A 26,152-nucleotide genomic window follows, 5' to 3' on the forward strand; every position below is an offset into this window, starting at 1 on the left:
TTGTGTTTTGTGTCTTGGATATTTTTCATCAAACTCCTCCCAAGATGCCTACCAAGAGGAAATTGTCTTTACAAATATTAAACCGGTTGTACTGGTAATGCAGTGTTTTACTTAAACCTGATGAATGTAAAAATAAGAAACAAAATGGTGTAGAGATGATACAAATGGCATAAAAAGAACAATGAAAATTATGATATATAACAATAATGAAAGAAAATTATGATAAATATGACTTAAAGATTTTTATAACATCATTTCACAGTACTGTACATAAAGCCTACTCAACTTACGACCAAACTGGTCTGTCGGAACCAATCGTGGTCGTAAGTCGAGCACTAGCTGTAGGAGAAAGCAATCAATGAACAACTAAGGTATCGCAACAAAAAACTGATGATTGATGCTTCTCATCTCTCTCCGTTCTGTCTGTCGGTCCCTATCTATCCTTCTCTCTGACTCGCTGTCTCTAAAAAAAAAAGAAAAGGCCTGACTTGTGGTGGCGCAGTGGATAGAGTGTCACCCTGGAATGCTGAGGTAGCCGGTTTGGGACCCTGGGCTTACCTGGTCAAGGCACATATGGGAGTTGATGCTTCCTGCTCCTCCCTCCCCCTTCTCTCTCTCTCTTTCTCTCTCACTCTCCTCTCTAAAAATTAATTAAAAAAAAAAAAAAAAGAAATTTGCCCCAGCCCTGGATGGTTGGCTTAGCAATAGAGCATCCAACCGGCGTGTGGAAGTCCTGGGTTCGATTCCCAGCCATGACACACAGGAGAACCACCCATCTGCTTCTCCACCTTTCCCCCTCTCCTTTCTCTCTCTCTCTCCCCCTCCTGCAGCCAAGGCTCCATTGGAGCAAAGTTGGCCCAGGTGCTGAGGATGGCTCTATGGCCTCCTCGGGCACTAGAATGGCTCTGATTGCAGCGGAGCAACGCCCCAGATGGGCCGAGCATCGCCCCCTGGTGGGTGGGCATGCTGAGTGGATCCCAGTTGGGTGCATGTGGGGACCCCCCCACTTTAGAAAAATACCAAAAAAATTAAAAAAGAAAGAAAGAAATTTGCCCCAGCCTGACCAGTAGGGACATAGTAGATAGAGTGTCAGCCTGGGACACAGAAGACCCAGGTTTGAATCCCTGAGGTCGCTGGCTTGAGCATGGGGCTCATGCAGCTTTGAGCACAGGCTCGCCAGCTTGAGTGCAGGGTCGCTGGCTTGAACCTATAGGTTGTTGGCTTGAAGCCCAAGGTCACTGGCTTGAAGTCCAGGTCACCGGCTTGAGCAAGGGATCACTAGCTCAGCTGGAGCCCCCCAATGAAGGCACATATAAGAAGCAATCAATGAACAACTGAAGTGATGCAGCTCCGAATTGATGTTTCTCATCTCTCTCCCTGCCTGATTGCCTGCCTGCCTCTCACTAAAAAAAGAAAAAAATGTGCCACAGTTATACAGAAAATATATTGCTAAGTCAGGCTTCATTCATACCCAAGCCGTCTGATTAAGAGCCCATACTGTGAACCACTTCTCTGTACTGCCTCTCTAGTATTATGCAAATATATTATTTGCTATAATATTATTAGTTACAGTTAATTAAAGCTTTTGCTTACACAGATAGTAATCAGACTTCTGATTTCTCAGAAACTACATTAGAGTATATATAAATGTTTTAATAGAGAAAGGAGAAGAAAGCCTCATCTTCCCAGATGAGGACTGGGGTTGTGGTAATAACCAAGACTTCTGTCCATCTTTGTGCATCATGTGACTAACTTTTATTACTGGAGGAATCAGGGAATTTGTATTGTTTACTCATAATTGAAGCCATAATACTTAATTGTTGGGTTGATTATTTACTTCTTTCTCCTTCCTACTGTCCCATTTTGTCCCCTGTCCCCATGGTTAAGAAGATCCATGGCAAAGTTTATTAATTAAAAGTAATATTATTTTTTAAGTTTTTATTTATTGATTTTAGTGAGAGAGGAAGGGAGAGAGAGAGTGAAACAGGAACATTAATCTGTGCCTGTATGTGTCCTGACCAGGGATTGAACTGGCAACCTCTGCACTTCTAGATGATGCTCTAACCAACTGAGCTATCTAGCTAGGGCAAAGTATTATTATTTTTCATTTTTGCAACAATCTGGAGGGGTTCTAGGACCATATAGGATCAGTGTTGGGAATCTCTTACTTGGTTCTAGATTTCCTTTCATTTTGGGAAGGAAAGAAGGGTGGAGTATTGGAAGTTGCTTTACCTTAAAAGATATTCTTGCCTGACCAGGTGGTGGTGCAGTGGATAGAGCTGCAGACTGGGATGAGGAGGACTCAGGTTCGAGACCCCGAGGTCACCAGCTTGAAAGCGGGCTCATCTGGCTTGAGCAAAAAAGCTCACCAGCTTGGACTCAAGGTCGCTGGCTCAAGCAAGGGGTTACTCAGTCTGCTGAAGGCCCGCAGTCAAGGCACATATGAGAAAGCAATCAATGAACAACTAAGGTGTCGCAATGAAAAAAACTGATGATTGATGCTTCTCATCTCTCTCCGTTCCTGTCTGTTTGTCCCTATCTATCCCTCTCTCTGACTCTCTGTCCCTGTAAAAAAAAAAAGATATTCTTGGGAGTAAAACATGTGCGAGAATACTTGAATGCTCTGCAATTTTGATAGTTTCAGTTGAATGGGATTGAGTTACAGAGAATTAAAAGATAGTGGAGAGAGCCTGACCAGGCGATGGTGCAGTGGATAGAGCGTCGGACTGGGATGCAGAGGATCCAGGTTCGAGACCCCGACGTCGCCAGCTTGAGTGCAGGCTCATCTGGTATGAGCAAAATCCCACCAGCTTGAACCCAAGGTCGCTGGCTCCAGCAAGGGGTTACTCCGTCTGCTGAAGGCCCGCGGTCAAGGCACATATGAGAAAGCAATCAATGAACAACTAAGGTGTTGCAACGCGCAATGAAAAACTAATGATTGATTCTTCTCGTCTCTCTCTGTTCCTGTCTGTCCGTCCCTGTCTACCCCTCTCTCTGACTCACTCTCTGTCTCTGTAAAAAATAAATAAATTAAAAAAAAAAAAAGATAGTGGACAGATCTGACTGGTTACTATTTCAGTTTGCAGTTGGAGCAAATAACTGTTGATGACCATGCAGGAAAAATACCCAAGTGAGAGGAACTCGCATGCCACTTCACCAGGTGAGTAGTCAAAGTTTTCTGGGTAAATTCTGACCTTTGTTCTGTTATTTCATAAAGGAAATTTCCTTTAAAGGACATACTGAGCGCCTGACCAGGCGGTGGCGCAGTGGATAGAGTGTTGGACTGGGATGCGGAAGACCGAGGTTCGAGACCCTGAGGTTTCCAGCTTGAGCACGGCTCATCTGGTTTGAGCAAAAGCTCACCAGCTTGGACTCAAGGTCGCTGGCTTGAGCAAGGGGTTACTCAGTCTACTGAAGGCCCGCGGTCAAGGCACATAAGAGAAAGCAATCAATGAACAGCTAAGGTGTCGTAATGCGCAACAAAAAACTCATGATTGATGCTTGCTTCTCATCTCTCTGTTACCTGTTTGTCTGTCCCTGTCTATCCCTTTCTCAGACTCTCTCTCTGTCTCTGTAAAAAAATAAAGAATAAAAATAAATAAATGGCATACTGAGCAAGCAAGCATTCATTGAGTTGCTGGTATCAAAGGAATAAAAATAACATGGGTTATATTGAATAGAAAAAGAGTCTCCAAAAGAACAACTATTTATCTCTGGTCCTACATGACAAGACCACGTGATTGATGGAGAGGGGAGGACACATAAAGGATTGGAACAGAATGACTCTGGATCATAGTTCTATTTGAAATCAGAAAAACACAGCATAAATTATTTTGTTCTATGTTGTCTTTGTAGTCCTGTGGGTGGGTCAGTCATCTGCTAGCCCACAAAGATTGGAATTCTTCTTGAAAGCCACAGTCTCAGTTGTGTTGTCACTACAGACTCAGGAATTTATCTCTAGAATGAATTGAAAGATTCTGAAAGCTCATCAGATAAAATAAATGGATATATTTAGTATATATATTAAACATACAAATATATACACAGTACACATTAATAGATATGGTATATTTAAAAAGGAGTAGTTTTTTAGAAGTAACTTTTTAAATTTTATAGTATTTATGAAGAAATGGATACATTTTATTAACCTAAAGGTATATTTTATTTAACTTTAAAATCCCACAGTGCCCTTTTTTTCTTTTTAGATTTTACTTACTGATTTTTGGAGAGGAGGTGAGAGATAGAAAGAGAGGGAGAATGAGAAAGAGAAGGGAGAAGCAGGAAGCATCTACTCATAGTAATTGCTTCCTGTATGTGCCTTGACTGGCAAGCCCAGGGATTTAAACTGGCAACCTCAGTGTTCCAGGTTGACGCTTTATCCACTGCACCACCACAGGTCAGCTTATTTTAAACTTTTTTTTTTAAAGATTTTACTTATTAATTTTTGGCCCACGGTGCCTTCAAGCAGACATTTGGTAGATACTTGTTATATTCTCATAGGCACACTACCTTGCATTTAGTAGGCACTTTGAAAAGCGTTTGCTGAATCAGTTCAGGATTCATTCGGCAGATATTTATTGAACATCCGTTATGCACTGTCTTTAGAGCATACAATTTATGACAATTGTGTGTATAATGCAAGTTTTTGGAATGTAGCAATTCCTAACAAAACTCAACTGCTATACTTATGGCTTTGTCTTCAATAGTTTCTCATTTGATTAGTAATGGAAGTGTTTGATAAGGATGCTGTTGATATAAGACATGTGACATAACACAAAAAAATTTTAGCTTTTAAACTTGAATTTTGAAGTCAACCTAAACTTCTATAACTACATAAAAACACACTTTTATTTTAACAAATTTGTCTTTAGAATTAATGTATGGAGTGGGTACATGGAAAAAGTGTTTGGTGAGGGATGGAAGATTAATACAGTAACAGGGAGTGGTTTCCAGTAGGAGGCCAGGAACATGACAATAAAGGTCTTCAATTAATTTTCACTATTTCAAAAGGCCAGACAAATTGTACACTGACTAGAGAGATAAGGCCATATAGACATGCCAAGAGGTCAAATTTTTTTCTTCTGGCTAGAATTACACTAATTTAGTATAGTTAACACTGGCTAATCTTATGCTGATCAGAAGCTCTGATTCTTGGCTTTGTCTTTTATTAAAGATTATTACAGATTACTGCATGTGTGTAGATTCTTTCAAATAAGGCAGTCAGTCCATTGTGATCCAAAGGATAAAAGGAGTCTTGTGGGGAGGTGGATTAAAAAGGAGTCTTTGGGTAAAATTAGGTTTCTTTCAATAGAAAGCAGAAGTAAGGATAGCGAAAAAGGAGCAAAAGTAGAAGAAAGAATTAGATAGCTTGGAAGAAGGGAATAAGATAATTTGTGTTCAAATATCATTGTTCTCCCACAAGGTCAGTTTGCCGAACTGTATTTTTTATGTCAACTTAAACTGTGACACTTTGAATAAGTAGCTATTACTACCTTTTTGTTTATTTGTTTACATGTATCATCAAGTACAATTTAGAAAAATTATAGTGTTTTTAAAAAAATAATTTGAATTTAAGTCTTTACTAGTACATTATTAGTAAATCAAGTATTTATTGAACAGTTCTTACCTACCAGCCTGTAAACAGCATGAAAATAAAATCAAATTTCATCGGTCTTATATCCTACCTGCTCAGAAATTTGAGTGGGGTGTTTTTGGTTTTTTTTGTTTGTTTGTTTGTTTTTGCATTGCCCTCAAAAGCTCTTAAAATTGACTTTTAAGAATCTCCTTGATCTGGATTACCCTGCCCATGAGGGTACTGTAGTTCAGTCAAGCAGTGGTTTTCAGTAGGGGACTGTTACCCTACAGAGCATTTGGAAACATATGAGGTATCTTCAGGTTTCACAGTGATAGTATATATGATGGAGTGAGGGCTACTCCTGGTGTTCAGTGAGTGGGGACCAGGGATGCTAAACCATCCTGCAATGTATAGACCAGGGGTCCCCAAACTACGGCCCGCGGGCCACATGCGGCCCCCTGAGGCCATTTATCCGGCCCCCACCGCACTTCTGGAAGGGGCACCTGTTTCATTGGTGGTCAGTGAGAGGAGCATAGTTCCCATTGAAATACTGGTCAGTTTGTTGATTTAAATTTACTTGTTCTTTACTTTAAATATTGTATTTGTTCCTGTTTTGTTTTTTTACTTAAAAATAAGATATATGCAGTGTGCATAGGGATTTGTTCATAGTTTTTTTTATACTCCGGCCCTCCAACGGTCTGAGGGACAGAGAACTGGCCCCCTATGTAAAAAGTTTGGGGACCCCTGGTATAGACTATGCATTGAAGAATTGTCTTAAAAGCATCTGTTGAGAAACCTGGTAAGAGGAAAGCATGTGGGTTCAGTGGCTGACCAGGCGGTGGCATAGTAGATAGAGCGTCGGACTGGGATGTGGAGCACCCAGGTTCAAAACCCCAAGGTAGCCGGATTGAGTGCGGGCTCATCCAGCTTGAGCACAGGCTCACCAGCTTTAGCATGGAGTCGCTGGCTTGAGCATGGGGTCACTCGCTCTGCTGTAGCCCCCCTGTCAAGGCACATATGAGAAAGCAATCAATGAACAACTAAGATGCTGCAATGAAGAATTAATGCTTCTCATCTCTCTCCCTTCCTGTCTGTTTATCCCTATCTGTCCCTCTCTGTCTTTGTCAGAAAAAAAAAATGTGCCTTGGCCGGTTGGCTCAGCAGTAGAGTGTCGGCCTGGCGTGCAGGAGTCCCGGGTTTGATTCCTGGCCAGGGCACACAGGAGAAGCGCCCATCTGCTTCTCCACCCCTCCCCCTCTCCTTCCTCTCTGTCTCTCTCTTTCCCTCCCGCAGTGAGGCTCCATTGGAGTAAAGATGGCCCCGGGCACTGAGGATGGCTCTGTGGCCTCTGCCTCAGGTGCTAGAATGGCTCTGGATGCAACAGAGCGATGCCCCAGATGGGCAGAGCATCGCCCCCTGGTGGGCATGCCGGGTGGATCCCGGTCGGGCGCATGTGGGAGTCTGTCTGACTGCCTCCCCGTTTCCAGCTTCGAAAAAATGAAAAAAAAAAAAAAATGGGTTTAACAACCTGAGTTCAAACCTCAGCTCTAGCCTCTGTAAAGTAAGGGTGTTGATATGATAATACTTTGCAGTAAGTAGGTAGATGAGATCATGTTTGTAAAGTGCTATAAATTCTAAGTTTCAAAAAATGGTTGCTGCCTGACTGGGCAGTGGCGCAGCGGATAGAGCGTTGGACTGGGATGCTGAGGACCCAGGTTCGAGACCCCGAGGTCACTAGCTTGAGCATGGGCTCATCTGGTTTGAGCAAAAGCTCACCAACTTGGACCCAAGGTCACTGGCTCTAGCAAGGGGTTACTCGGTCTGCTGAAGGCCCGCGGTCAAGGCACATATGAGAAAGCAGTCAATGAACAACTAAGGTGTCGCAGTGCTCAACGAGAGACTGATTGACGCTTCTCATCTCTCTGTTCCTGTCTATTTGTCCCTGGGATTACATCAGCTGGTTTACACTAAACGTGGAAACACCACTTGTTTCAGGTTCCAATGTGATTCAGAAGGGCAGTTCTCTGGGTTGTGAATGGCAAACCCCAGTTATCTCGGAGGCCTTTCGGAGTCGCTTCGGCCGCTGTTCAAGTGTTACCGACAGTGGGGACACAGCCATTGGCACATCGTGCTCAGACATGGCAGAGGGTAAGTATGAATTAATGATTCACATATTCAACCAGTCAGTATGTGTTGTCATTATCAGATTGTGTTCCAGATATATTGTTATTTCCAGAATATTCCTAAGTCAGTCCACTGAGAAAGGAGTCTGCTTGATTCTTACTACATGCTTCTCACTGCTGGTCCGTTCCTCTTAATTTCTGCAGTTTGTCTTGTTTTTGTTTTTGTTTTGTGGCAGAGACAGAGAGTCAAAGAGAGGGACAGATAGGGACAGACAGACAGGAATGAAGAGAGATGAGAAACATCAGTTCTTCATTGTGGTTCCTTAGTTGTTCATTGATCAATTTCTCATATGTGCCTTGACCCAGGGGCTACAGCAGACAGAGTGACCCCTTGCTTGAGCCAGCGAGCTTAGGCTCAAGCTGGTGAGCTTTGCTCAAACCCGATGAGCCCACGCTCAAGCTGGTGACCTTGGGGTCTTGAACCTGGGTCCTCCGCCTCCCAGTCTGATGCTCTATCCACTGGGCCACCGCCTGGTCAGGCTTTTTATAATTTTTAAATTTTATTTAGAAAACTAACTTTAACAGGGCTGTTTGTCTTATCTTGAAAACTTTCTGATCTTTCCTTAGCTCCTTCCCTCTGTTGCAAGATTAATCTTTCTGAAAGCCTCATTTCATAGTTTCCCATTTCTTCAGTCTTCAATTGTTTCCATTATTTTCAGGATAAAATTCAGAGTTCTCAGTTCTGTGATCCAGCCCTGTCCCACCTATTTAAACATAAATTCTTACTGTCACCAGGTCTCCTTGTCTTACTATGCTATGAAAGTGAAGAACCTTCTTTTTTTTGGCTATCTGAGCTTCTTTAATCTGGGCCATTTGTGGTCCCACCTCTTCTTACCCCTCCCAGCGGTACTGGCCTTATTTTTCAAGATCTACTGTGTCTGACAATACTTTCCCCATCCCTTCCACCCATTACTGATCTTCTTTACAACCTTATATCTTTATTGTTTCTGCCACTTATTTTTTAATTTTCTTTTTTGACACTTGTTTTTGCACTTAAATTGCCATAAGTAATAACTGCCAGCAGTACTTTACAGGAATATTTTTCATTTAGATGATGAGCTCCTAGAGGGCAGAGGACCTACTGATAATTATTTACTATTTATTACTTTGTGGTGGACACTGTACTAAATTAAAACATTTTTTCATTAATGCCTTTAAGAACACTATTAAATATTTTATTATTTTCATTTTACAGATGAAGACACTGAATTTCAAAGTGATTAAATTAGTTGATTAAGGTCACAAAACTAGTCACTTTGATACTTTAATGCAGTGGTCCCCAACCCCCAGGCTGCAGACTGGTACTGGTCCGTGGGCCATTTGGTACCGTCCGCAGAGAAAGAATAAATAACTTACATTATTTCTATTTTATTTATATTTAAGTCTGAATGATGTTTTATTTTTAAAAAATGACCAGATTTCCTCTGTTACATCTGTCTAAGACTCACTCTTGATGCTTGTCTCGGTCACGTGATACATTTATCCATCCCACCCTAAAGGCCGGTCCTGTGAAAATATTTTCTGACATTAAACCGGTCCATGGCCCAAAAAAGGTTGGGGACCACTGCTTAACATATGTGACACCCAATCAATGGCTATGATAAAAAAGATAACAGGTGTAGTTGAGGATGAAAGAAATTGGGACCTTTATATATTGCTAGTGGGAATGTAAAATGTTACAGCAGCTTTGGAAAGCAATTTGACAGTTTCTCAAAAGGTTAAACATGGAGTCAGTTATCTTGTGACTCAGTAATTGTACTTCTACCTAAGAGAAATGAAAACATATGTCCACATAAAAACTTGTGCATAATAGCCAAAAAATGGAAACAACCCATCTTATTAACTGATGAATGGATAGTAAAGTGGAGTGTATCTCTGTACAATAGAACAGTGTTTTACAGCCACTGATGTGTGAAACAGTTAACCACCCTGATGTTGTATAAAGATTATAGAGGCTATGAAGATTATATATCGCTGGGTCTATAATCTTCATACAATGTCAGGGTGGTTAACTCTTTTGAGGACTGGCACAAAATTTTGGTGGACATACTGCAGGTCACAGACCAGCAGTTGTAAAACACTGTGATAGAATATTATTCGGCAGTGAAAAGAAATGAAATACTGATACATGCTACAAAATGGATGAACTTGGAAAACATTTATGCTAAATAAAAAAAGCCAGACACACATACTTACCTGGCAAGGGAGATACCATGATCAAGAAAGCGGTTATCCGTGCTCGCTTCGGCAGCACATATACTAAAATTGGAACGATACAGAGAAGATTAGCATGGCCCCTGCTCAAGGATGACACGCAAATTCGTGAAGCGTTCCATATTTTGTGCATTTGCCCAAAGGGGAAACTGAGGCGGAACACCGTGTGTTGCATTGAACTGCAAAATTGCAACTCTTTAAAAAAAAGAAAGTGGTTATCCCATTGCATTCCAGATTTCTCCAAATATGGGAAAGTAGACTGTGTGATTTGTGGTAGTGGGGACTTGCATTCATGCTCTCCACTGCCTTTAAAAAAAAAAAAAGCCGAACACAGAAGAAATACAGCATGATTCCATTTATATGAAACCAGAAAGCCCGGTGGTCATACGAAATGACCGCTGTTCTAGATATTATAAATTGTAATTAAAATGATTTGTGCAAAGGTGTCTGCTAATTCAAACTGAATTACCCAGGGCAGGCGGCAAGGACGCCCCTTTGCTTAGTGCCCCATGGGGTTTCTCCCTTCTACATTTGAAACTGTTTTTAATCCTTTTTGCGTTTCGGTCAGCATTACTCTGTTGTTTTTTTTGCATTTCTCTCCTGCCTTTGTTCAAGGGACTCATTTTGTTGAGACAGGCTTTTTTGTCTTGCATCTGAGGCAAGTCTTGTTTCTCTATGCTCATCAGTCTCATTTTGCCGAGAAAGACGCATTTGCTCTGTGACTGAAGCAAGCCTTGTCTTTCTCTGCTCAGTGGTTTCTTTTTGTCGAGAAAGCCGTTTTTGTGCAGCTTTAGCTCCTTTTCTCTCCTCTTCAGTGCTGTATTTTCTAGGAGGCATTCTTTTTTTTTTTTTTTTTTTTAACAAGGGATGAAATTCACTTTATTTTTTAAAACCCTCAGAGGTTATTCTATTATAAAGGGACATGGCTGAACAGGTAGGAAACAGATTCCCCATTGTGAGTTCTCCTGATGGCTTCTGCAAGGATCATGGAAATGTCAATCACCTGTATTTTGGAGCAATGCTTCATCTTATCCTCCTGAGGTATGGTGTTGGTGACCACTACGGCTTCAAAGCAAGCATTGTTAATGCGAGAAATGGCTGGGCCAGAAAATATTCCGTGAGTCAAGATAGCATAAACTCTTGTGGCTCCAGCTGAAAGAAGTTTGTCAGCTGCATGGCAAATTGTGCCACAAGTGTCAGCCATGTCATCCACTAGAATGGCCACCCGATCTTTCACATCTCCCACCAGCACCATGCGGTCCACTCCATTGGCCTTCTTCCTTTCTTTGTGAATCAAGGCAAAGTCAACATTCAACCGGTCTGCAATGGAGGTAACTCTCTTAGCTCCTCCGGCATCAGGTGAGACAATAGTGCAGTTCCTCCACTCAGAGATGTTCTCCCTTATCCACTTCAGGACAGCTGGCTCTGCATACAAATTGTCCACAGGAATATCAAAAAAGCCCTGTATTTGAGAAGCATGAAGGTCCATGGTGATAATATGATCTGCACCTGCTACAGAAAGCATATTTGCAACAAGCTTGGCTGAGATGGAAGCCCGGCTCTTATCCTTCTTATCCTGTCGAGCATAAGGGAAGCATGGGATGACCGTAGTAACCCGGCTGGCTGAAGCAATCTTACAAGCATTAATCATGATCAAAAGCTCCATTAGATTGTCATTAATTTCACCACAGCCACTCTGAATGATGTAGACATCCTCTCCACGTACACTTTCACCAATTTCCACGCAGGTCTCCTGGTTGCTGAATTTCTTAGTCACCACCTTGCCTAGCTCCAGGCCCAGATGGTCAGCAATTTTCTGGGACAAGTCCTGATGGGAGCTTCCGCTGAAGATTTTGATATTCGGCATCTTGGCCAATTACCCTTGGCACTCTTTTCTCAGTGACCACTGCAGCTGTCGAGACCCAAACCGAAGTCAGCACACTCAGTAGTAACCGCTTCGCGTTGCTATTCCGCCATCTTCTAGGAGGCATTCTTAAAAGAAATTACATTAAGACGTAGTTTTTATGTAAAACAGATGATTGCCAATGCAAACAAATGTTCACCTTCCCCCTGACCCGCTCAATTTGCGTTCAGCCGTGGCAACTTCACCCCATTGGCTACGCAAGCAACCAATAAGCCAGGGGTCCCCAAACTTTTTACACAGGGGGCCAGTTCACTGTCCCTCAGACTGTTGGAGGGCCGGACATTAAAAAAAAACTATGAACAAATCCCTATGCACACTGCATATATCTTATTTTAAAGTAAAAAAACCAAAACGGGAACAAATACAATATTTAAAATGAAGAACAAGTAAATTTAAATCAATAAACTGACCAGTATTTCAATGGGAACTATGCTCCTCTCACTGACCACCAGTGAAAGAGGTGCCCCTTCCGAAAGTGCGGCAGGGGCCAGATAAATGGCCTCAGGGGGCCGCATGCGGCCCGCGGGCCGTAGTTTGGGGACCCCTGCATTAAGCTATCGGTGACAAACAGACACTTAAGCCGTATATAATAAAGATGTCCAGAATAGGCCAATCTCTATAGAGACAGAAAATAGATTAGTAGTTGCTTAAGTGGTGGCACAGTGGATAGAGCTTCAGACTGAGACACAGAGGATCCAGGTTCAAAACCCCGAGGTCACCGGCTTGAGCGTGGGCTCATCTGGTTTGAGCACAGCTCACTAGCTTGAACTCAAGGTCACTGGCTTGAGCAAGGGGTCACTCGGTCTGCTGTAACCTCATGGTCAAGGCACATATGAGAATCAGCAATCAATGAACAACTAAGGTGCCACAACAAAGAGTTGATGCTTCTCATCTCTCTCCTTTCCTGTCCGTCCTTATCTGTCCCTCTCTCTGTCTCTGTCACAACAAAAGGAGGAGGATAGGGAAGTTAGGGGAAATGAAGTTTGACTGCTAAAGGGTAAGAGGTTTTTGGGTTTTTTTTACAGAGACAGAGAGAGTCAGAGAGAGGGATAGACAGGGACAGACAGACAGGAACGGAGAGATGAGAAGCATCAGTCATTAGTTTTTCGTTGCGCATTGCAACACCTTAGTTGTTCATTGATTGCTTTCTCATATGTGCCTTGACCGCGGGCCTTCAGCAGACCGAGTAACCCCTTGCTCAGCCAGCTTGGGTCCAAGCTGGTGAGCTTTTGCTTAAACCAGATGAGCCCCACGCTCAAGCTGGCAACCTCGGGGTCTCAAACCTGGGTCCTTCCGCATCCCAGTCTGACGCTCTATCCACTGCGCCACCACCTGGTCAGGCAAGAGGTATTTTTGTGGGATGATAAAAATGTCTTACAATTGGCCCTGGCCGGTTGGCTCAGTGGTAGAGCATCTGCCTGGCATGCAGGAGTCCCGGGTTCGATTCCCGGCCAGGGCACACAGGAGAAGCGCCCATCTGCTTCTCCACCCCTCCCCCTCTCCTTCCTCTCTGTCTCTCTCTTCCCCTCCCGCAGCCAAGGCTCCACTGGAGCAAAGTTGGCCCGGGCACTGAGGATGGCTCTGTGGCCTCTGCCTCAGGCACTAGAATGGCTCTGGTTGCAACAGAGCAATGCCCCAGATGGGCAGAGCATCGCCCCCTGTGGGCATGCCGGGTGGATCCTGGTCAGGCGCATGCGAGAGTCTGTCTGACTGCCTCCCCGTTTCTAACTTCAGAAAAATACAAAAAAAAAAGTCCTAAAATTTATTGTAGTATCAGTAAGAAAACTGAATATGTACTAAAAATCATTGACTTATACTTAAAAACATTAAAATTCTTTTCATTTACTGATTTTAGAGAGAGAAAGGAAGGGAGAGAGAAGGAGAAAGCAAAACCTTGATTTATCATTCCACTTATTTATGCATTCATTGGTTGATTCTTGTATGTGCCCTGACTGGGGAATGTAACCCACGACCTTAATGCATCGGGATGATGTTCTAACCAACTGAACTACCTGACTAGGGCCAAAAAAAAGCAAAACACACACTGAATTTTACAATTCAAGTGAGTGTATTGTATACTGTATGTGCATTATATCTCAGTTAAGCTGTTTTGTGTTTGTTTGTTTTTTTAAGCTAGAAAGGGAGAGCCCTGGCTGGTTGCTCAGTTATTTTAAGAGCATTGTCTTAAAATAACCAGGTTGCGGGTTTGCTCCCCAGTCAGCACACACGAGAAGCAACCAATGAATGCACAGCTGAGTGGAACAACAAATGAATGCTTCCCTTCCCCCTCCTCTCTCTCTAAATATCAATCAATCAATAAATTAAAAAAAAAAAAAAAAAAAAAAGGACCTGGCCAGATAGCCTAGTTGGTTGGAACATCATCCTAGAGCACAGAGGTTGCTGGTTTGATTCCCTGGTCAGGGCACACACAGGAGCAGATTAATGTTCCTGTATCTCCCTACCTCTCTCTCAAAAAAAAAAAGGGCAGGAGAGAGAGAAACATTGATTTGTTGTTCCACCTATCCATGTATTCATTGGTTGACTTGGGTTGGTGCCCTGACCAGGGAATGAGCCTGCAACTTTGGTGTATTGGGTAGACACTCAAACCAACTGAGCTACTTGGCCAGGGCAAGCTGTTGTTTTGTTTTTTGGGTTTTTTTTAATGGTATCATAGTCCAAAGACCTTTTCTTTCTTATTTATTCATTTTGAGAGAGAGAGAGAGAGAGAGAGAGGAAGAGAGCAAAAGAAAGGGGAAAAGTTGGAAGCATCAACTCCCACATGTGTCCCGACCAGGCAAACCCAGGGTTTCGAACCGGCGACCCCAGCAAGCGAGGTCGAGGCTTTTATCCACTGCGCCACCACAGGCCAGACTGTTTTATTTTAAAAAATAGAAATGTTTGGAAAAAATAAAAGAGGAATGAAAAGGAAAAAACAAATAAACACGTCTACTATTAGGTACTGACTTCTAGACACCTGGCATTTAATTTTAATTAAGAGAACTGTGTGTATATATGGGTCCAGTGCTCAGTAAATCCTTTTTTTTTTTTTTTTTTAACAATTTTTATTTATTGATTTCAGCCAGAGAGAGAGAGACAGGAACACTGAGCTCTGCTCCTGTATGTGCACTGATCTGGGATCGAACTGGCAACCTTTGTGCTTCCAGATGATGCTTTCTAACCAACCTAGCTATCTGGCCAGGGCTCAGTAAATCTTGAGTAGATTTGAATCATATATTTTGAGATAGATAGGACTTTAAGAATCACTTAATCCAGTTTCCTTTTACTTGTAAATAACAACACTAGCTGCTGGTCCTGCCTCACATGGCACTCTTCCAGCTCCTTTATTGCTTTTTCTTGCTACTCTGCTTCTTGCTTCAGAGATTTGGCATCATGGGTTCCCAAGTGGTCTGTTTGCTCTTCTGTTTACCATACTTTCAGGCTCTGCTTGCAATAGATCCACTTATGAATTGCTGCATAACTGCTGGACCATTACTCTCCTGGTAACATTCATCACCATTCATCACTTCATCAACAGCATTCGAATCCACCCCCATTTCCCCCACCTCTGCAGCTTGCCAGGCGGCTGGGGCCCAGGGGCACCACGGTCAAGGATGGCGAAAGCCTTGTTCTCCATGCCCACAATCTTGCTTTCCTGCTGCATCAAGAAGGCCGTGGCTGGGTCTTTGCCTATTCTGGCCATCTTGTTCCCCAGTACAGGGCCACTGGCAGTGGCAGCAGGGGCGCTGAATGAATCTAGTTCAGGCATGGCTGGCAGTTTAATGAGTTTAATGGCATGGACACTGATGCCCAAGAGACAAACCAACTGACCCACCGACACTGCACCTGGCAGTAGCCTGTGTGGTAGCAGCTTACTCACAGTTTCTTTTTCCTTGTATTTTTCTGAAGTTGGAAACGGGGAGGCAGTCAGACAGACTCCCGCATGCGCCCAACCGGGATCCACCTGGCATGCCCACCAGGGGGCAATGCTCTGCCCATCTGGGGCGTTGTTCTGTTGCAACCAGAGGCATTCTAGCACCTGAGGCAGAGACCATAGAGCCATCCTCAGCGCCCGGGCCAACTTTGCTCCAGTGGAGCCTTGGCTGCGGAAGGGGAAGAGAGAGACAGAGAGGAAGGAGGGGGTGGGGGTGGAGAAGCAGATGGGCGCTTCTCCTGTGTGCCCTGGCCAGGAATCGAACCCAGGACTCCTGCACGCCAGGCCGACGCTCTACCACTGAGCCAACCGGCCAGGGCCTACCATGGTCCTTATCTTAATCTTAGTTCTTGCTTATTTTGTTTCTGAATCTAGCTTGATTTGTTTGGAGTGCAGATGAGAACCCGTATGACTGGTATATAGTTCACTGTTGCATTTGTAAATTGAAGAGGTTTCCTTTTGATTATGTTCTCCACTAAGGTGTTTTCCCTTGAAGATTCACAAGGGCAGGGTAGAGATGAATACTGGAGAGCTCAGGAAGCTTTTAACTCTTTATGTTAAAGACTGAAATAGTCACTGGCTTAGTTCAGATGACTATAATTTATAACCAGTAAGGAGTGTAGACAAAATGATCAAGGTTTAGCAATAGCTAAATCCACCCCTTACCAAAAAAGAATGGTTGCTAAAAAAATGAGTTATGGATTTTTTGGGGGGGAGGGGTTGTGATTGAGAAGAGAGATTTAGAAATATATCTTAAAGTGGCAAAAATCCAGTGATTTTGGGAACTGTAGGCTTCTCTAAATAAAAATGACCTATCTCATACACTAAATATTGAAAGCCTCTGAAAATTGTGCAAGATAGTGATCCCCTTGAAAATTAGTTTTGCTATTTTGTTTCAAAATGTTTTCAACTACAAGCCAGACTTAAAGTATAACTTGATTGTTATAGCATTTTGTCAGAATCAGGCAGTTTTGTTAATATAAACAAACCCTATAGACAAGTGACAAAGGCTAACTTCATCCATGGGTAGATCACACTTGCTAGAAAATTAGAAAAACTATATTCTCCTGGGTCAATTGGTACCTCTTTGGCTTTGGTTTTGGCATTACTACTTTGGGTCTTAAGGGCTCCAAACTGAATTGATGGGTCTTTAGAGAGTGGTGCTGTGGATGGAGAGTGGAAGGAACTGTTACTAACTTCTGCATGGAAACAGCCCCTTCTATGCCATGATCTCACTGTCTTCTGTTCCAGAATTATAGTATTTTGGGAACAAGGACCATTGGTGAGAGCAAATACTATGCTGCTGTTATGGAGGATTTTTTTTTAATTTATTTATTTTTTACAGAGACAGAGAGTGAGTCAGAGAGAGGGATAGACAGGGACAGACAGACAGGAATGGAGAGAGATGAGAAGCATCAATCATTAGTTTTTCATTGCGCATTGCAACACCTTAGTTGTTCATTGATTGCTTTCTCATATGTGCCTTGACTGTGGGCCTTCAGCAGACCGAGTAACCCCTTGCTGGAGCCAGCAACCCTGGGTTCAAGCTGGTGGGATTTTACTCAAACCAGATGAGCCCGCGCTCAAGCTGGCGATGTCGGGGTCTTGAACCTGGGTCCTCTGCATCCCAGTCTGATGCTCTATCTACTGCGCCACCGCCTGGTCAGGCTGTTATGGAGGATTTTAAGTAGAGAGCTTCTAGTCTTGGAATTTTTTTTTTTTTTTGTATTTTCTGAAGTGAGTAGTGAGGAGGCAGAAACAGACTTCTGCATGTGCCCAACCGGGATCCACCCGGGATGCCCACTAGGGGGCGATGCTCGGCCCATCTGTGGCATTGCTCCATTACAACCAGAGCCATTCTAGCGCCTGAGGCAGAGGCCGTGGAGCCATCCTCAGCACCTGGGCCAACTTTGCTCCAGTGGAGCCTTGGCTGTGGGAGGGGACAAAGAAAGAGAAAGTAGAAGGGGAAAAGTGGAAAAGCAGATGGGCGCTTCTCCTGAGTGCCCTGACCGGGAATCGAACCCAGGACTTCCACACACCGGGCCAGTGCTCTACCACTGAGTCAACTGGCCAGGGCCTAGTCTTGGAAGTCTTATCATCACCCATCTACCTGTTGACTAGTCTCATATTTAAGTTGTGCTACATTGAAAACATTTTTTGCCTTGGGCGGGTCGCTCAGTGCATCATCCCAGTGCACTAAGGTCACAGATTTTATTCCTGGTCAGGGATCATACGAAAAGCAATCAATGACTACACAACTAAATGGAACAACCAGTTGATACTTCTTTCTCTCTCCTGAGAAAAAAAATTCTTTGACTCTGAAATGACCTTCTCTCTTGGTCCTAAGAGGCTAATGCATGTTATCAGAAATTATTGTTTTTTTTGTTGTGCTTGCTTGTTTTTTGTATGGCCTTATGTAGGTCCCCAAGATTGTCTGAGTATAGCAAATTGGAAATTAGATACTTTGCATACATTGCAAGGGATCATTGGGCCTATGTTTTTATTTTTATTTATTTATTTATTTTTTAAAACAGAGACAGAGTCAGAGAGAGGGATAGACAGAGACAGACAGACAGGAATGGAGAGATGAGAAGCATCAATCATTAGTTTTTCATTGCGCATTGTGACACATAGTTGTTCATTGATTGCTTTCTCATATGTGCCTTGACCGTGGGCCTTCAGCAGACCAAGTAACCCCTTGCTCGAGCCAGCATCTTGGGTCCAAGTTGGTGAGCTTTTGCTTAAACCAGATGAGCCCACATTCAAGCTGGCACCTCGAGATCTCAAACCCGGGTCCTCGGCATCCCAGTTCGACACTCTATCCACTGCGCCACTGCCTGGTCAGGTGGGCCTATGTTTTTAAAGAGCTGTTTACAAACCTGTATGAGAAGACGGTAGCTCGTTTGTACCTATATAATTCTAGGAAAGGTTATAGATCCGTTCTCATTAGCTGAGTATGTTCTGTGTAGGTTGATGGAAAGAAAAAAGAGAAACAAAGTGGTAACCCACTCTTTTCAAGGTGGCGCAGTGGATAAAGCACCAAATTGGAATGTTGAGGTTGTCAGTTCGAACCCTGGGCTTGCCTGGTCAAGGCACATATGGGAATTGATGCTTCCTGCTCCTCCCCCTCCCTTCTTTCTCTCTCTCTTTCTCTCTCCTCTCTTTCTCTCTCTCTTTCTCTCTCCTCTCTAAAAAATAAATAAATAAAATCAAGGTGGTTATGCTTGGCTTGGAAAACAGTACTGACATAATTGAAAAGGGAAGACATTTATAGTTTTTGTTCCTTTACTCACTTTTCTGTCTGTTGAAGGTAGTAGATACATTTTCTTAACTTACTAAAGCCCACTACGCTGGCATGTTAGTTCTGTGACCTTGTAGTCTTCTTCAGATAGCACTTGAAAGTTGAAAATATGTAGAAATGTGAACCTTTTGCAGCAAGGATAGTAAGAGAGCTATCTCCCAAGACTGGGTAAGAGCTAAAGGAAACATAAGTTCAGTCTGAAGAAAAAAGGAAAATATCACAGTTGGATACAAACAAAGGGGTAAGAAAGGCAAAATATAAAATAGAGGATTTCAACCTGACCAGTGATGGCTCAGTGGATGGGGTATAGACATGGAACGCTGAGGTTGCCGATTTGAAACTCGGAGGTCGCGGCTTGAGCATGGAGTCACTGGCTTGAGCATGGGTATCATCCACAAGATTCCAAGGTCATCAGTTTGAGCAAGGGGTTGTTGGCTCGGCTTGAACGGTGCTGGTCCCCTCCTCATCAAGGAACTTACAAGAAGCAGTCAGTGCACAACTAATGTGAAGCAACAAGTTGATGCTTCTCTCTCTAAAAAAAAAAGAGGATTTCAATGTGTATCCACTTGAGAGTGCTCACTGTGCTAGAGTGAAACATGAGAGTTACTAAGAATAACTGCACATATTCAGGCCGTCAGTTCTGGTGTGTGGGAGAGAGAACAGAATCCTGATTCAGATGCTGTACTCCCTACCCTGGATACAGAGCAGCACTATCCAGTTCACCTTATTCTTCAGATTGTTTAGATTCATTGCTCACCCTCATTGGTGAGCTTTTGGAGGTCACAGAGGATTCTTGCAGCCCTTGGAAAGGATATTTTCACTAGATTGGATTATAGCTTAGAGGTACCCAGCTCCCAGAAGACTAGGACCTAATCCATTTCCCTTAAGTAAGTGATTTTTTTTAAAGTTTACTTTTCAGCTTTGTTGACTAGAAAATTTTTTTTATTCAGATACAAGGAACAGAATATAAGTTAAAAGTGAAGCCTTTGTTGTCTTTTGTTGGTTTACTTTGTGAATGGCATTGGAACCCTAGAACACACATCTTTCAGTTAGGCTGTCATGTCTTTCTGCCTGGTATTTGTGATGATAGTGCCCTCTCTCCTTGGTCTCAGGTAGGCAGGGAATGTCTGGCATAGCAGCTAGACTCAAGAACGCTTGCTGCATCAATTTTGACTTATAGAATACTATTCTCTCCACAGATTTTTGCAGCTCAAGTAGCAGCCCTTCTTTCCAGCCCATCAAAAGCCACGTAACCATTCCAACCGCTCATGTGATGCCTTCTACTCTGGGGACCTCTCCTGCCAAGCCAAATTCTACACCTGCTGGACCCTCTTCTTCCAAAATCCCTTTGTCAGGGTTGGCTGAAACTGTGGGGATGACAAGAAATGGAGACCTTGGTGCAGTGAAACGTTCTCCAGGCCTATCTAGAGATTTTAGGTATCTCTGCAGTGCTGCTGGTGAAAATGGAATTGAGCGGTCTTGGTTTCCAGCGGTGGGCCATGAAAGAGAAGAAGAGATGAGGAAGTTTGACATTCCCAATACGGAGTCTGCCTTCAATCAGACAGCAGTGATGGAGACACTTTATTCGGATCCTCGCTACCGAGTCCACTTTCACAACCTAAGAACCGACCCAAACAAGGAGTTATACAAAGTGTTGCCTGAGTCCAAAAAGGCACCAGGCAGTGGGGTGGTAAGTGAGCGGAACGGACTACACCCTAGCAGCAGTGGGTTGCTTCCTTTGGGACTCCAGCCTGCTCCTGGGCTCTCAAAGCCTCTACCCACTCAGGTGTGGCAACCAAATTCTGACCCTTGGCATCCCCGTGACCAGTCTTGTGAGCTCAGCACTTGTCGACAGCATCTGGAGTTGATTCGTTTACAGATGGAGCAAATGCAGGTAAAGGCCCTTCTTTCCTTGGATTGTGCAGGTTCTGTGCAGATCTTTGAACTGTGTGTATAGGTTTTGTCCTATAAGTTTGACTCTAGAGAAAACATTTGTAAGAAAGAGGGAAAATGTTTGTACATAGGAAATGAAGACTTGTGAATGCCATCTAATTTTTTGGTGTCTAAATTAAATACCAGATATGTATCCAAAGTGAAGGGTTACAAGAGAAGACCCAAAAAAGTCACTAAGCTAGGTACTTTTACATACAGAATCTTATTTAATCCTTATAGCACCCTGATGAGTTACATGTAGATATTTACCAGGTTCTTAGAATAAGTAATCTTGTCCAGGGTCACAAAGCTGGTTAAGTGACAGAGCTAAGGTTTAAGAACTTTCTTTGAACTCCTTTGCTTTTTCCACTATACCACTTTTGTGTTTTAAAAGGTCCTTGTGCTGCTTAAGAGTGGGAAGGAAAGAAGCTGGACATATTTTTTTCTCCTGATTATTGAGGACATCTTAGCTCTTGGTCTGCCTCTGTTGCCAGATAATGAAAGATAACTGACCTTTTCTTAGAAACTAGAGCCTCTCTGAGCAGAAGTTGGCAGAAGTCTCCCTGGCAGGTTCTTTCCAGTCATGCATCAGAGCTAAAATTAATTCATAAACACTGGGCCTTCTTAGGCCAAGCCAGAGTGAGCATTGACTACAGACCCAGCAGGGTACTGCTGAGGTGTTTTCAGGTGCCTATAGGTCAAGATCAAGCCGCTTCAGACCTGCTTGTCTTTTCAGCTTCAGAATGGAGCCACCTGCCACCATCCCGCTGCTTTTGCTCCTTCCTTGCCCATGTTAGAGCCAGCACAGTGGATCAGCATCTTGAACAGTAACGAACACCTTCTGAAGGAAAAGGAGCTCCTCATTGACAAGTAAGAGAACAAAGTGTACCCTAGGGCCAGCTTCTTTTCTCCAAGCCCTCACTGAGGACACCTAATGAAGTCTCCTCAAGCTCAGTACACCCGCCTCTGTTTAGGTCCCTCCTTACTTCCTGGTAGAGCTAGGTTGATAGCGGCCTAGTCCTGTATCTGACAGGTGTGATAGACCCGTTATGTATCAGTAGAGGCTCTGGGCAGTGCCTACTAAAGGGGGCAGCCGGTTCTTTGCAGCTGATCTTTCCTCATTTCCCCATACCAGCTTTCTCATTTGTTTCTCCTCCACAAATCAGTACTACCCAGAACCCAACCAAAATCCTTGCCTATATAGTATGGGTTGTACCCATGTAAGGAAAGTAGGGGCCCATATTTGCAAATGAGTTAGTGTCAAAACCCTGGACCTCAGCCTGACCTGTGGTGGCGCAGTGAATAAAGCGTCGACCTGGAAATGCTGAGGTCACCGGTTCAAAACCCTGGGCTTGCCTGGTCAAGGCACATATGGGAGTTGATGCTTCCAGCTCCTCCCCCCCTTCTCTCTCTCTGTCTCTCCTCTCTCTCTCTCTCTGTCTCTCCCTCTCCTCTCTAAAAAATAAATAAATAAATAAATTAACAAACCCTGGACCTCATTCTACTGGCTTTTTTTTTTCTTCTGACTTTTGCAGGCAGAGGAAACACATCTCTCAGCTGGAGCAGAAAGTGCGAGAGAGTGAACTACAAGTCCACAGTGCCCTTTTGGGCCGTTCTGCCCCCTTTGGGGATGTCTGCTTGCTGAGGCTGCAGGTAAGCATTGGCAGCTATGTTGGCATTGTGCTTGTCATAACTCAGTATCTTTGCTATGCTTGGCCCTGTTAGGTGTTCAGGAGATAGAAAAGAAACCAAGTGATGTAACACGTCCCTTCCCTCAAAGAGTAAACGTCCTAATTATAAAGCATCCCTTATCCTGCTCCTTTGGGAGCAGAAGAGGCTTAAGAGTAGAATTAGGTGGAAGTCCAAATGCTTTGGTGTCAGGACATACTGATGAGAAAAGGAAGGCAGAGCAAGGTACATTCCAGGGTCCTAGAGTTGGGAGATGTTCTGAGAAGTCTTAATCTACCAGCCTTGGCCAAATGGAAGGAGAGGCAGATGTAATGGGGTATTTAGAGCCATTTCCATTTTTATCTTCCATTGTCTAACTGAAGGAAACCACATTCTCACTGAGGCCAGTGGCTCTGGAAGAAGCCAGCTTTGCTAACCAGCTTCTCTGCAGTTTGGGCTTTTCAGTGATGGATATAGACCAGTGATTTTCAACATTTTTACACTTGGGGATTGTTGAAAATAGAATTATTTTGGAGATCATTAAGGCAGAGATCACCCTGAGCATAAGTGAATTTGACTAAGATCATTGGGTCTATAATCTTCATACACTATCAGGATCGTTAATTCTTTCACAGACCAACGCAAAATATCTGGTGGACCAGTTCGTGGACCAGCAATTGAAAAACAGTGATATAGACACATTATAGTACTGACTTTGCCACCTAGTAGGCCTGTTGAGATTATTCCATCTTACAGAATCAGACTGTTAGAGCGAGAAAGGCCCTTAGATAAAATGTAGTTTAGTTCTCTAATTTACTGATGAAAAAATTGAGGTCCAGGGAGGAAGAACTTCTCTAAGATCAGATAGAGAAAGAGCGAAGGAGAACCAGGCCCGGAGCCCAGGTCTTCTGATACCTTGTCCTGTGTTACTTCCATTGTACTACAACTCCTCAGGTATTGCTTTAAGGCGCTGGTTCTAAAATGTGAGTGTGCATCAGAACCACCTGAGGGCTTTTAAAACACAGATTGTTGAGACCCAACCCCAGAGTTTCTGATTCAGTGGGCCTGGGAATTGGGCTCAAGAATTGGTACTTCTAACAAATTTCCAGGTGACACTGATGCTGTTAGTCTTAGGACCACAATTTGAGAAGCACTGCTTGAAGAAATTCTTAGAGAAAGATGAGATCTGACCATGAGGTCTCCTGGGATAAGTAAAGTACGTGGGACTGTGAGCATAAGAAATAGATTTATTGAGAATCTTTCTGCAGGAATTGCAGCGAGAGAACGCTTTCTTACGTACGCAGTTTGTGCAGAAGACAGAAGCCTTGAGCAAAGAAAAGATCGAGCTTGAAAGGAAACTCTCTGCTTCGGAAGTTGAAGTCCAACTCATCAGAGAGTCACTCAAAGTGGCGTTGCAGAAGCATTCAGAGGAGGGGAAGAAACAGGAAGAAAGGGTAAGCTAAGGAGCTGATAGCTTTCTAATTCACAAAGGAGTTGACAGGCCTCTCCTGCCAAACTCTAGGATGTTTCTGGCCCTTACTCTTGGAACCAGGAAGAGCCAACTGGGTCAGAGACTTCGTTGATTTGTTTGTTGGGTTTTTTAAAGATTTTTTTTTTTTCCTTTTTGAGAGAGAGAGAGAGAGAGGGACAAACAGGGACAGACAGACAGGATGGGAGAGAGATGAGAAGCATCAACTCATAGTGTGGCACCTTAGCTGTTCATTGATTGTTCTCAAATGTGCCCTGACCGGGGAGCTCCAGCTGCATCTGTGACCCCTTGCTCAAGCCAGCGACCATGGGGTCAACAGGAACATTAATCTGTTCTTTTATGTTCCCTGACTAGGGATCAAACTGGCAACATGTGCACTTCGAGACGATGTCCTAACCAACTGAGCTATCCAGCCAGGGCAGAGCAAGTTGCTTCTTAAACTTTAAACTTTAATGTGCTTAAGAATCACTTGGAATTAGAGTAGGTTTAGAGTTGAGTCAGATATAGGGTTAAGCCTGACCTGTGGTGGTGCAGTGGATAAAGCGTCGACCTGGAAATGCTGAGGTCGCCGGTTCGAAACCCTGGGCTTGCCTGGTCAAGGCACATATTGGAGTTGATGCTTCCAGCTCCTCCCCACCTTCTCTCTCTGTCTCTCTCTCTCCTCTCTCTCTCCCTCTCTGTCTCTCTCTCCCCCTTTCTTTCTCCTCTCTAAAATGAATTTTTAAAAAAAATTAAAAAAAAAAAGATATAGGGTTAGTTTTTAGGGTTAAGATTAGGTTAATGTTAAGTATAAGATTAGGTTTTGAGTTAGGTTTAGGGTTGAGATTACGTATAGAATTAGGGTTAGCTTGGGCTAGGTTTAGGGTTATAATTGAGGTTAGGTATAAGGTTAAGTTACTATTAGGGTTAGGGTTGAAGTTAGGGTTAGGGTAAGATTTAGGGTGAAGGTTAGGTGTAGGGTTGAGGTTAGGTACAGGGATAGTTAGGGTTAAGGTTGGGTTTTGGTTTGAGTTTATGTGTAAAGTTAGTGTTAGGATTAGGTTCAGGATTGAAGTTAGGTATATTGGTAGGGTTAGTGTTAGAGTTAGGTTAAGAATAAAGTTAAGTATAACCTGAGCAGGTGGTTGCGCAGTGGATAGAGCATTGGACTGGGATGCGGAGGACCCAGGTTCAAGATCCCGAGGTCGCCAGCTTGAGCAAGGGGTTACTCAGTCAGCTGTAGCCCCGCAATCAATGAACAACTAAGGTGCTGCAACGAAAAACTGGTAATTGATGCTTCTCATCTCTCTCCGTTCCTGTCGGTCCCTATCTATCCCTCTCTCTGACTCTCTCTCTCTGTCTCTGTCTCTGAAGAAAAAAAAAAGGGAATAAGGTTAAGTATAGGTTTAGGGTTAGAATTTGGGTTTGGGTTATAGAGAGGGTTAAGTATAATGTTATTGTTAGGGTTAAAGTTAGAAAGTTAAGTGTGAAAGTGATTATAGGGTTAGGGTTGAGTTTGGTATAGGGTTAGGGCTATAAGGAGGGTTATAATGTTAGGTAGAGATTAAGTATAGGTTTAGGGTTGAGGGTAGTATAGGGTTGGTTATGTTTCTGGTTAGAGTTAGTGGTTGAGTTAGATCTATGATTAGGGTTAATGTTGAACAGAGGTATAGGTTTCGATTAGGAATTTGCTTGGGATTAGGGTGATGGAGAGGATTTCATGTAGGGTTGGGGTTAGGATTAGGGTTAGGTTTAAGATTAGGTATATAGGTAGAGTTAGTGTCATGGTTAGGGCTAGGGTAAAGTTTAGGTATGAAGTTATTAAGATTAGGTTTAGGGTTAGAGTTAAGATTGAACTTAAATTTTGGGTCAGGGTTAGCATAAAGTTAGGGTTAGCGTTAAATTTAGGTGTCAGGTTAGGTTTTATGTTTTAGGGTTGGGGTTGGGGTTAGAGTT

General features: G+C 43.3%; 2 protein-coding genes, 2 non-coding genes and 2 pseudogenes across 6 annotated transcripts in view; 3 read left to right on the forward strand and 3 right to left on the reverse strand.

The window, feature by feature from the left end:
• PAQR7 (progestin and adipoQ receptor family member 7) overlaps positions 1-24,761 on the reverse strand; it is a 373,180-nt gene extending 348,419 nt beyond the window's left edge. Inside the window, exon 1 of the mRNA XM_066375498.1 lies at positions 24,738-24,761. The gene's annotated coding sequence lies outside the window, so the exon portion shown is untranslated. The remainder of the gene's footprint in view (positions 1-24,737) is intronic.
• Positions 1-26,152, forward strand: part of CEP85 (centrosomal protein 85) — a 44,234-nt gene that overhangs the window by 5,515 nt on the left and 12,567 nt on the right. Inside the window, exons 2-7 of one of the 3 annotated variants that reach the window (XM_066375487.1) lie at positions 3,080-3,160; positions 7,571-7,723; positions 20,328-21,022; positions 21,797-21,930; positions 22,596-22,713; positions 23,997-24,182. In XM_066375487.1, the coding sequence (XP_066231584.1) occupies positions 3,106-3,160; positions 7,571-7,723; positions 20,328-21,022; positions 21,797-21,930; positions 22,596-22,713; positions 23,997-24,182 (1,341 nt within the window). In that variant the 5' untranslated portion in view covers positions 3,080-3,105. Of the gene's footprint in view, positions 1-3,079; positions 3,161-7,570; positions 7,724-19,796; positions 20,016-20,327; positions 21,023-21,796; positions 21,931-22,595; positions 22,714-23,996; positions 24,183-26,152 lie in introns of those variants that run through there. The other 2 variants (XM_066375488.1, XM_066375489.1) reach the window with 2 other exon arrangements.
• On the forward strand, positions 9,994-10,100 carry LOC136401871 (U6 spliceosomal RNA). Its single transcript, XR_010750797.1, has one exon. It is a non-coding gene; the product is annotated as a U6 spliceosomal RNA (small nuclear RNA).
• On the reverse strand, positions 10,846-11,946 carry LOC136397561 (ribose-phosphate pyrophosphokinase 1 pseudogene; annotated as a pseudogene).
• Positions 13,280-13,355, forward strand: TRNAA-GGC (transfer RNA alanine (anticodon GGC)). The gene has a single exon. It is a non-coding gene; the product is annotated as a tRNA-Ala (tRNA).
• On the reverse strand, positions 15,161-15,662 carry LOC136397223 (clathrin light chain A pseudogene; annotated as a pseudogene).

This window comes from Saccopteryx leptura, chromosome 3, assembly GCF_036850995.1.
Source record: "Saccopteryx leptura isolate mSacLep1 chromosome 3, mSacLep1_pri_phased_curated, whole genome shotgun sequence".
Lineage (NCBI taxonomy): Eukaryota > Metazoa > Chordata > Mammalia > Chiroptera > Emballonuridae > Saccopteryx > Saccopteryx leptura.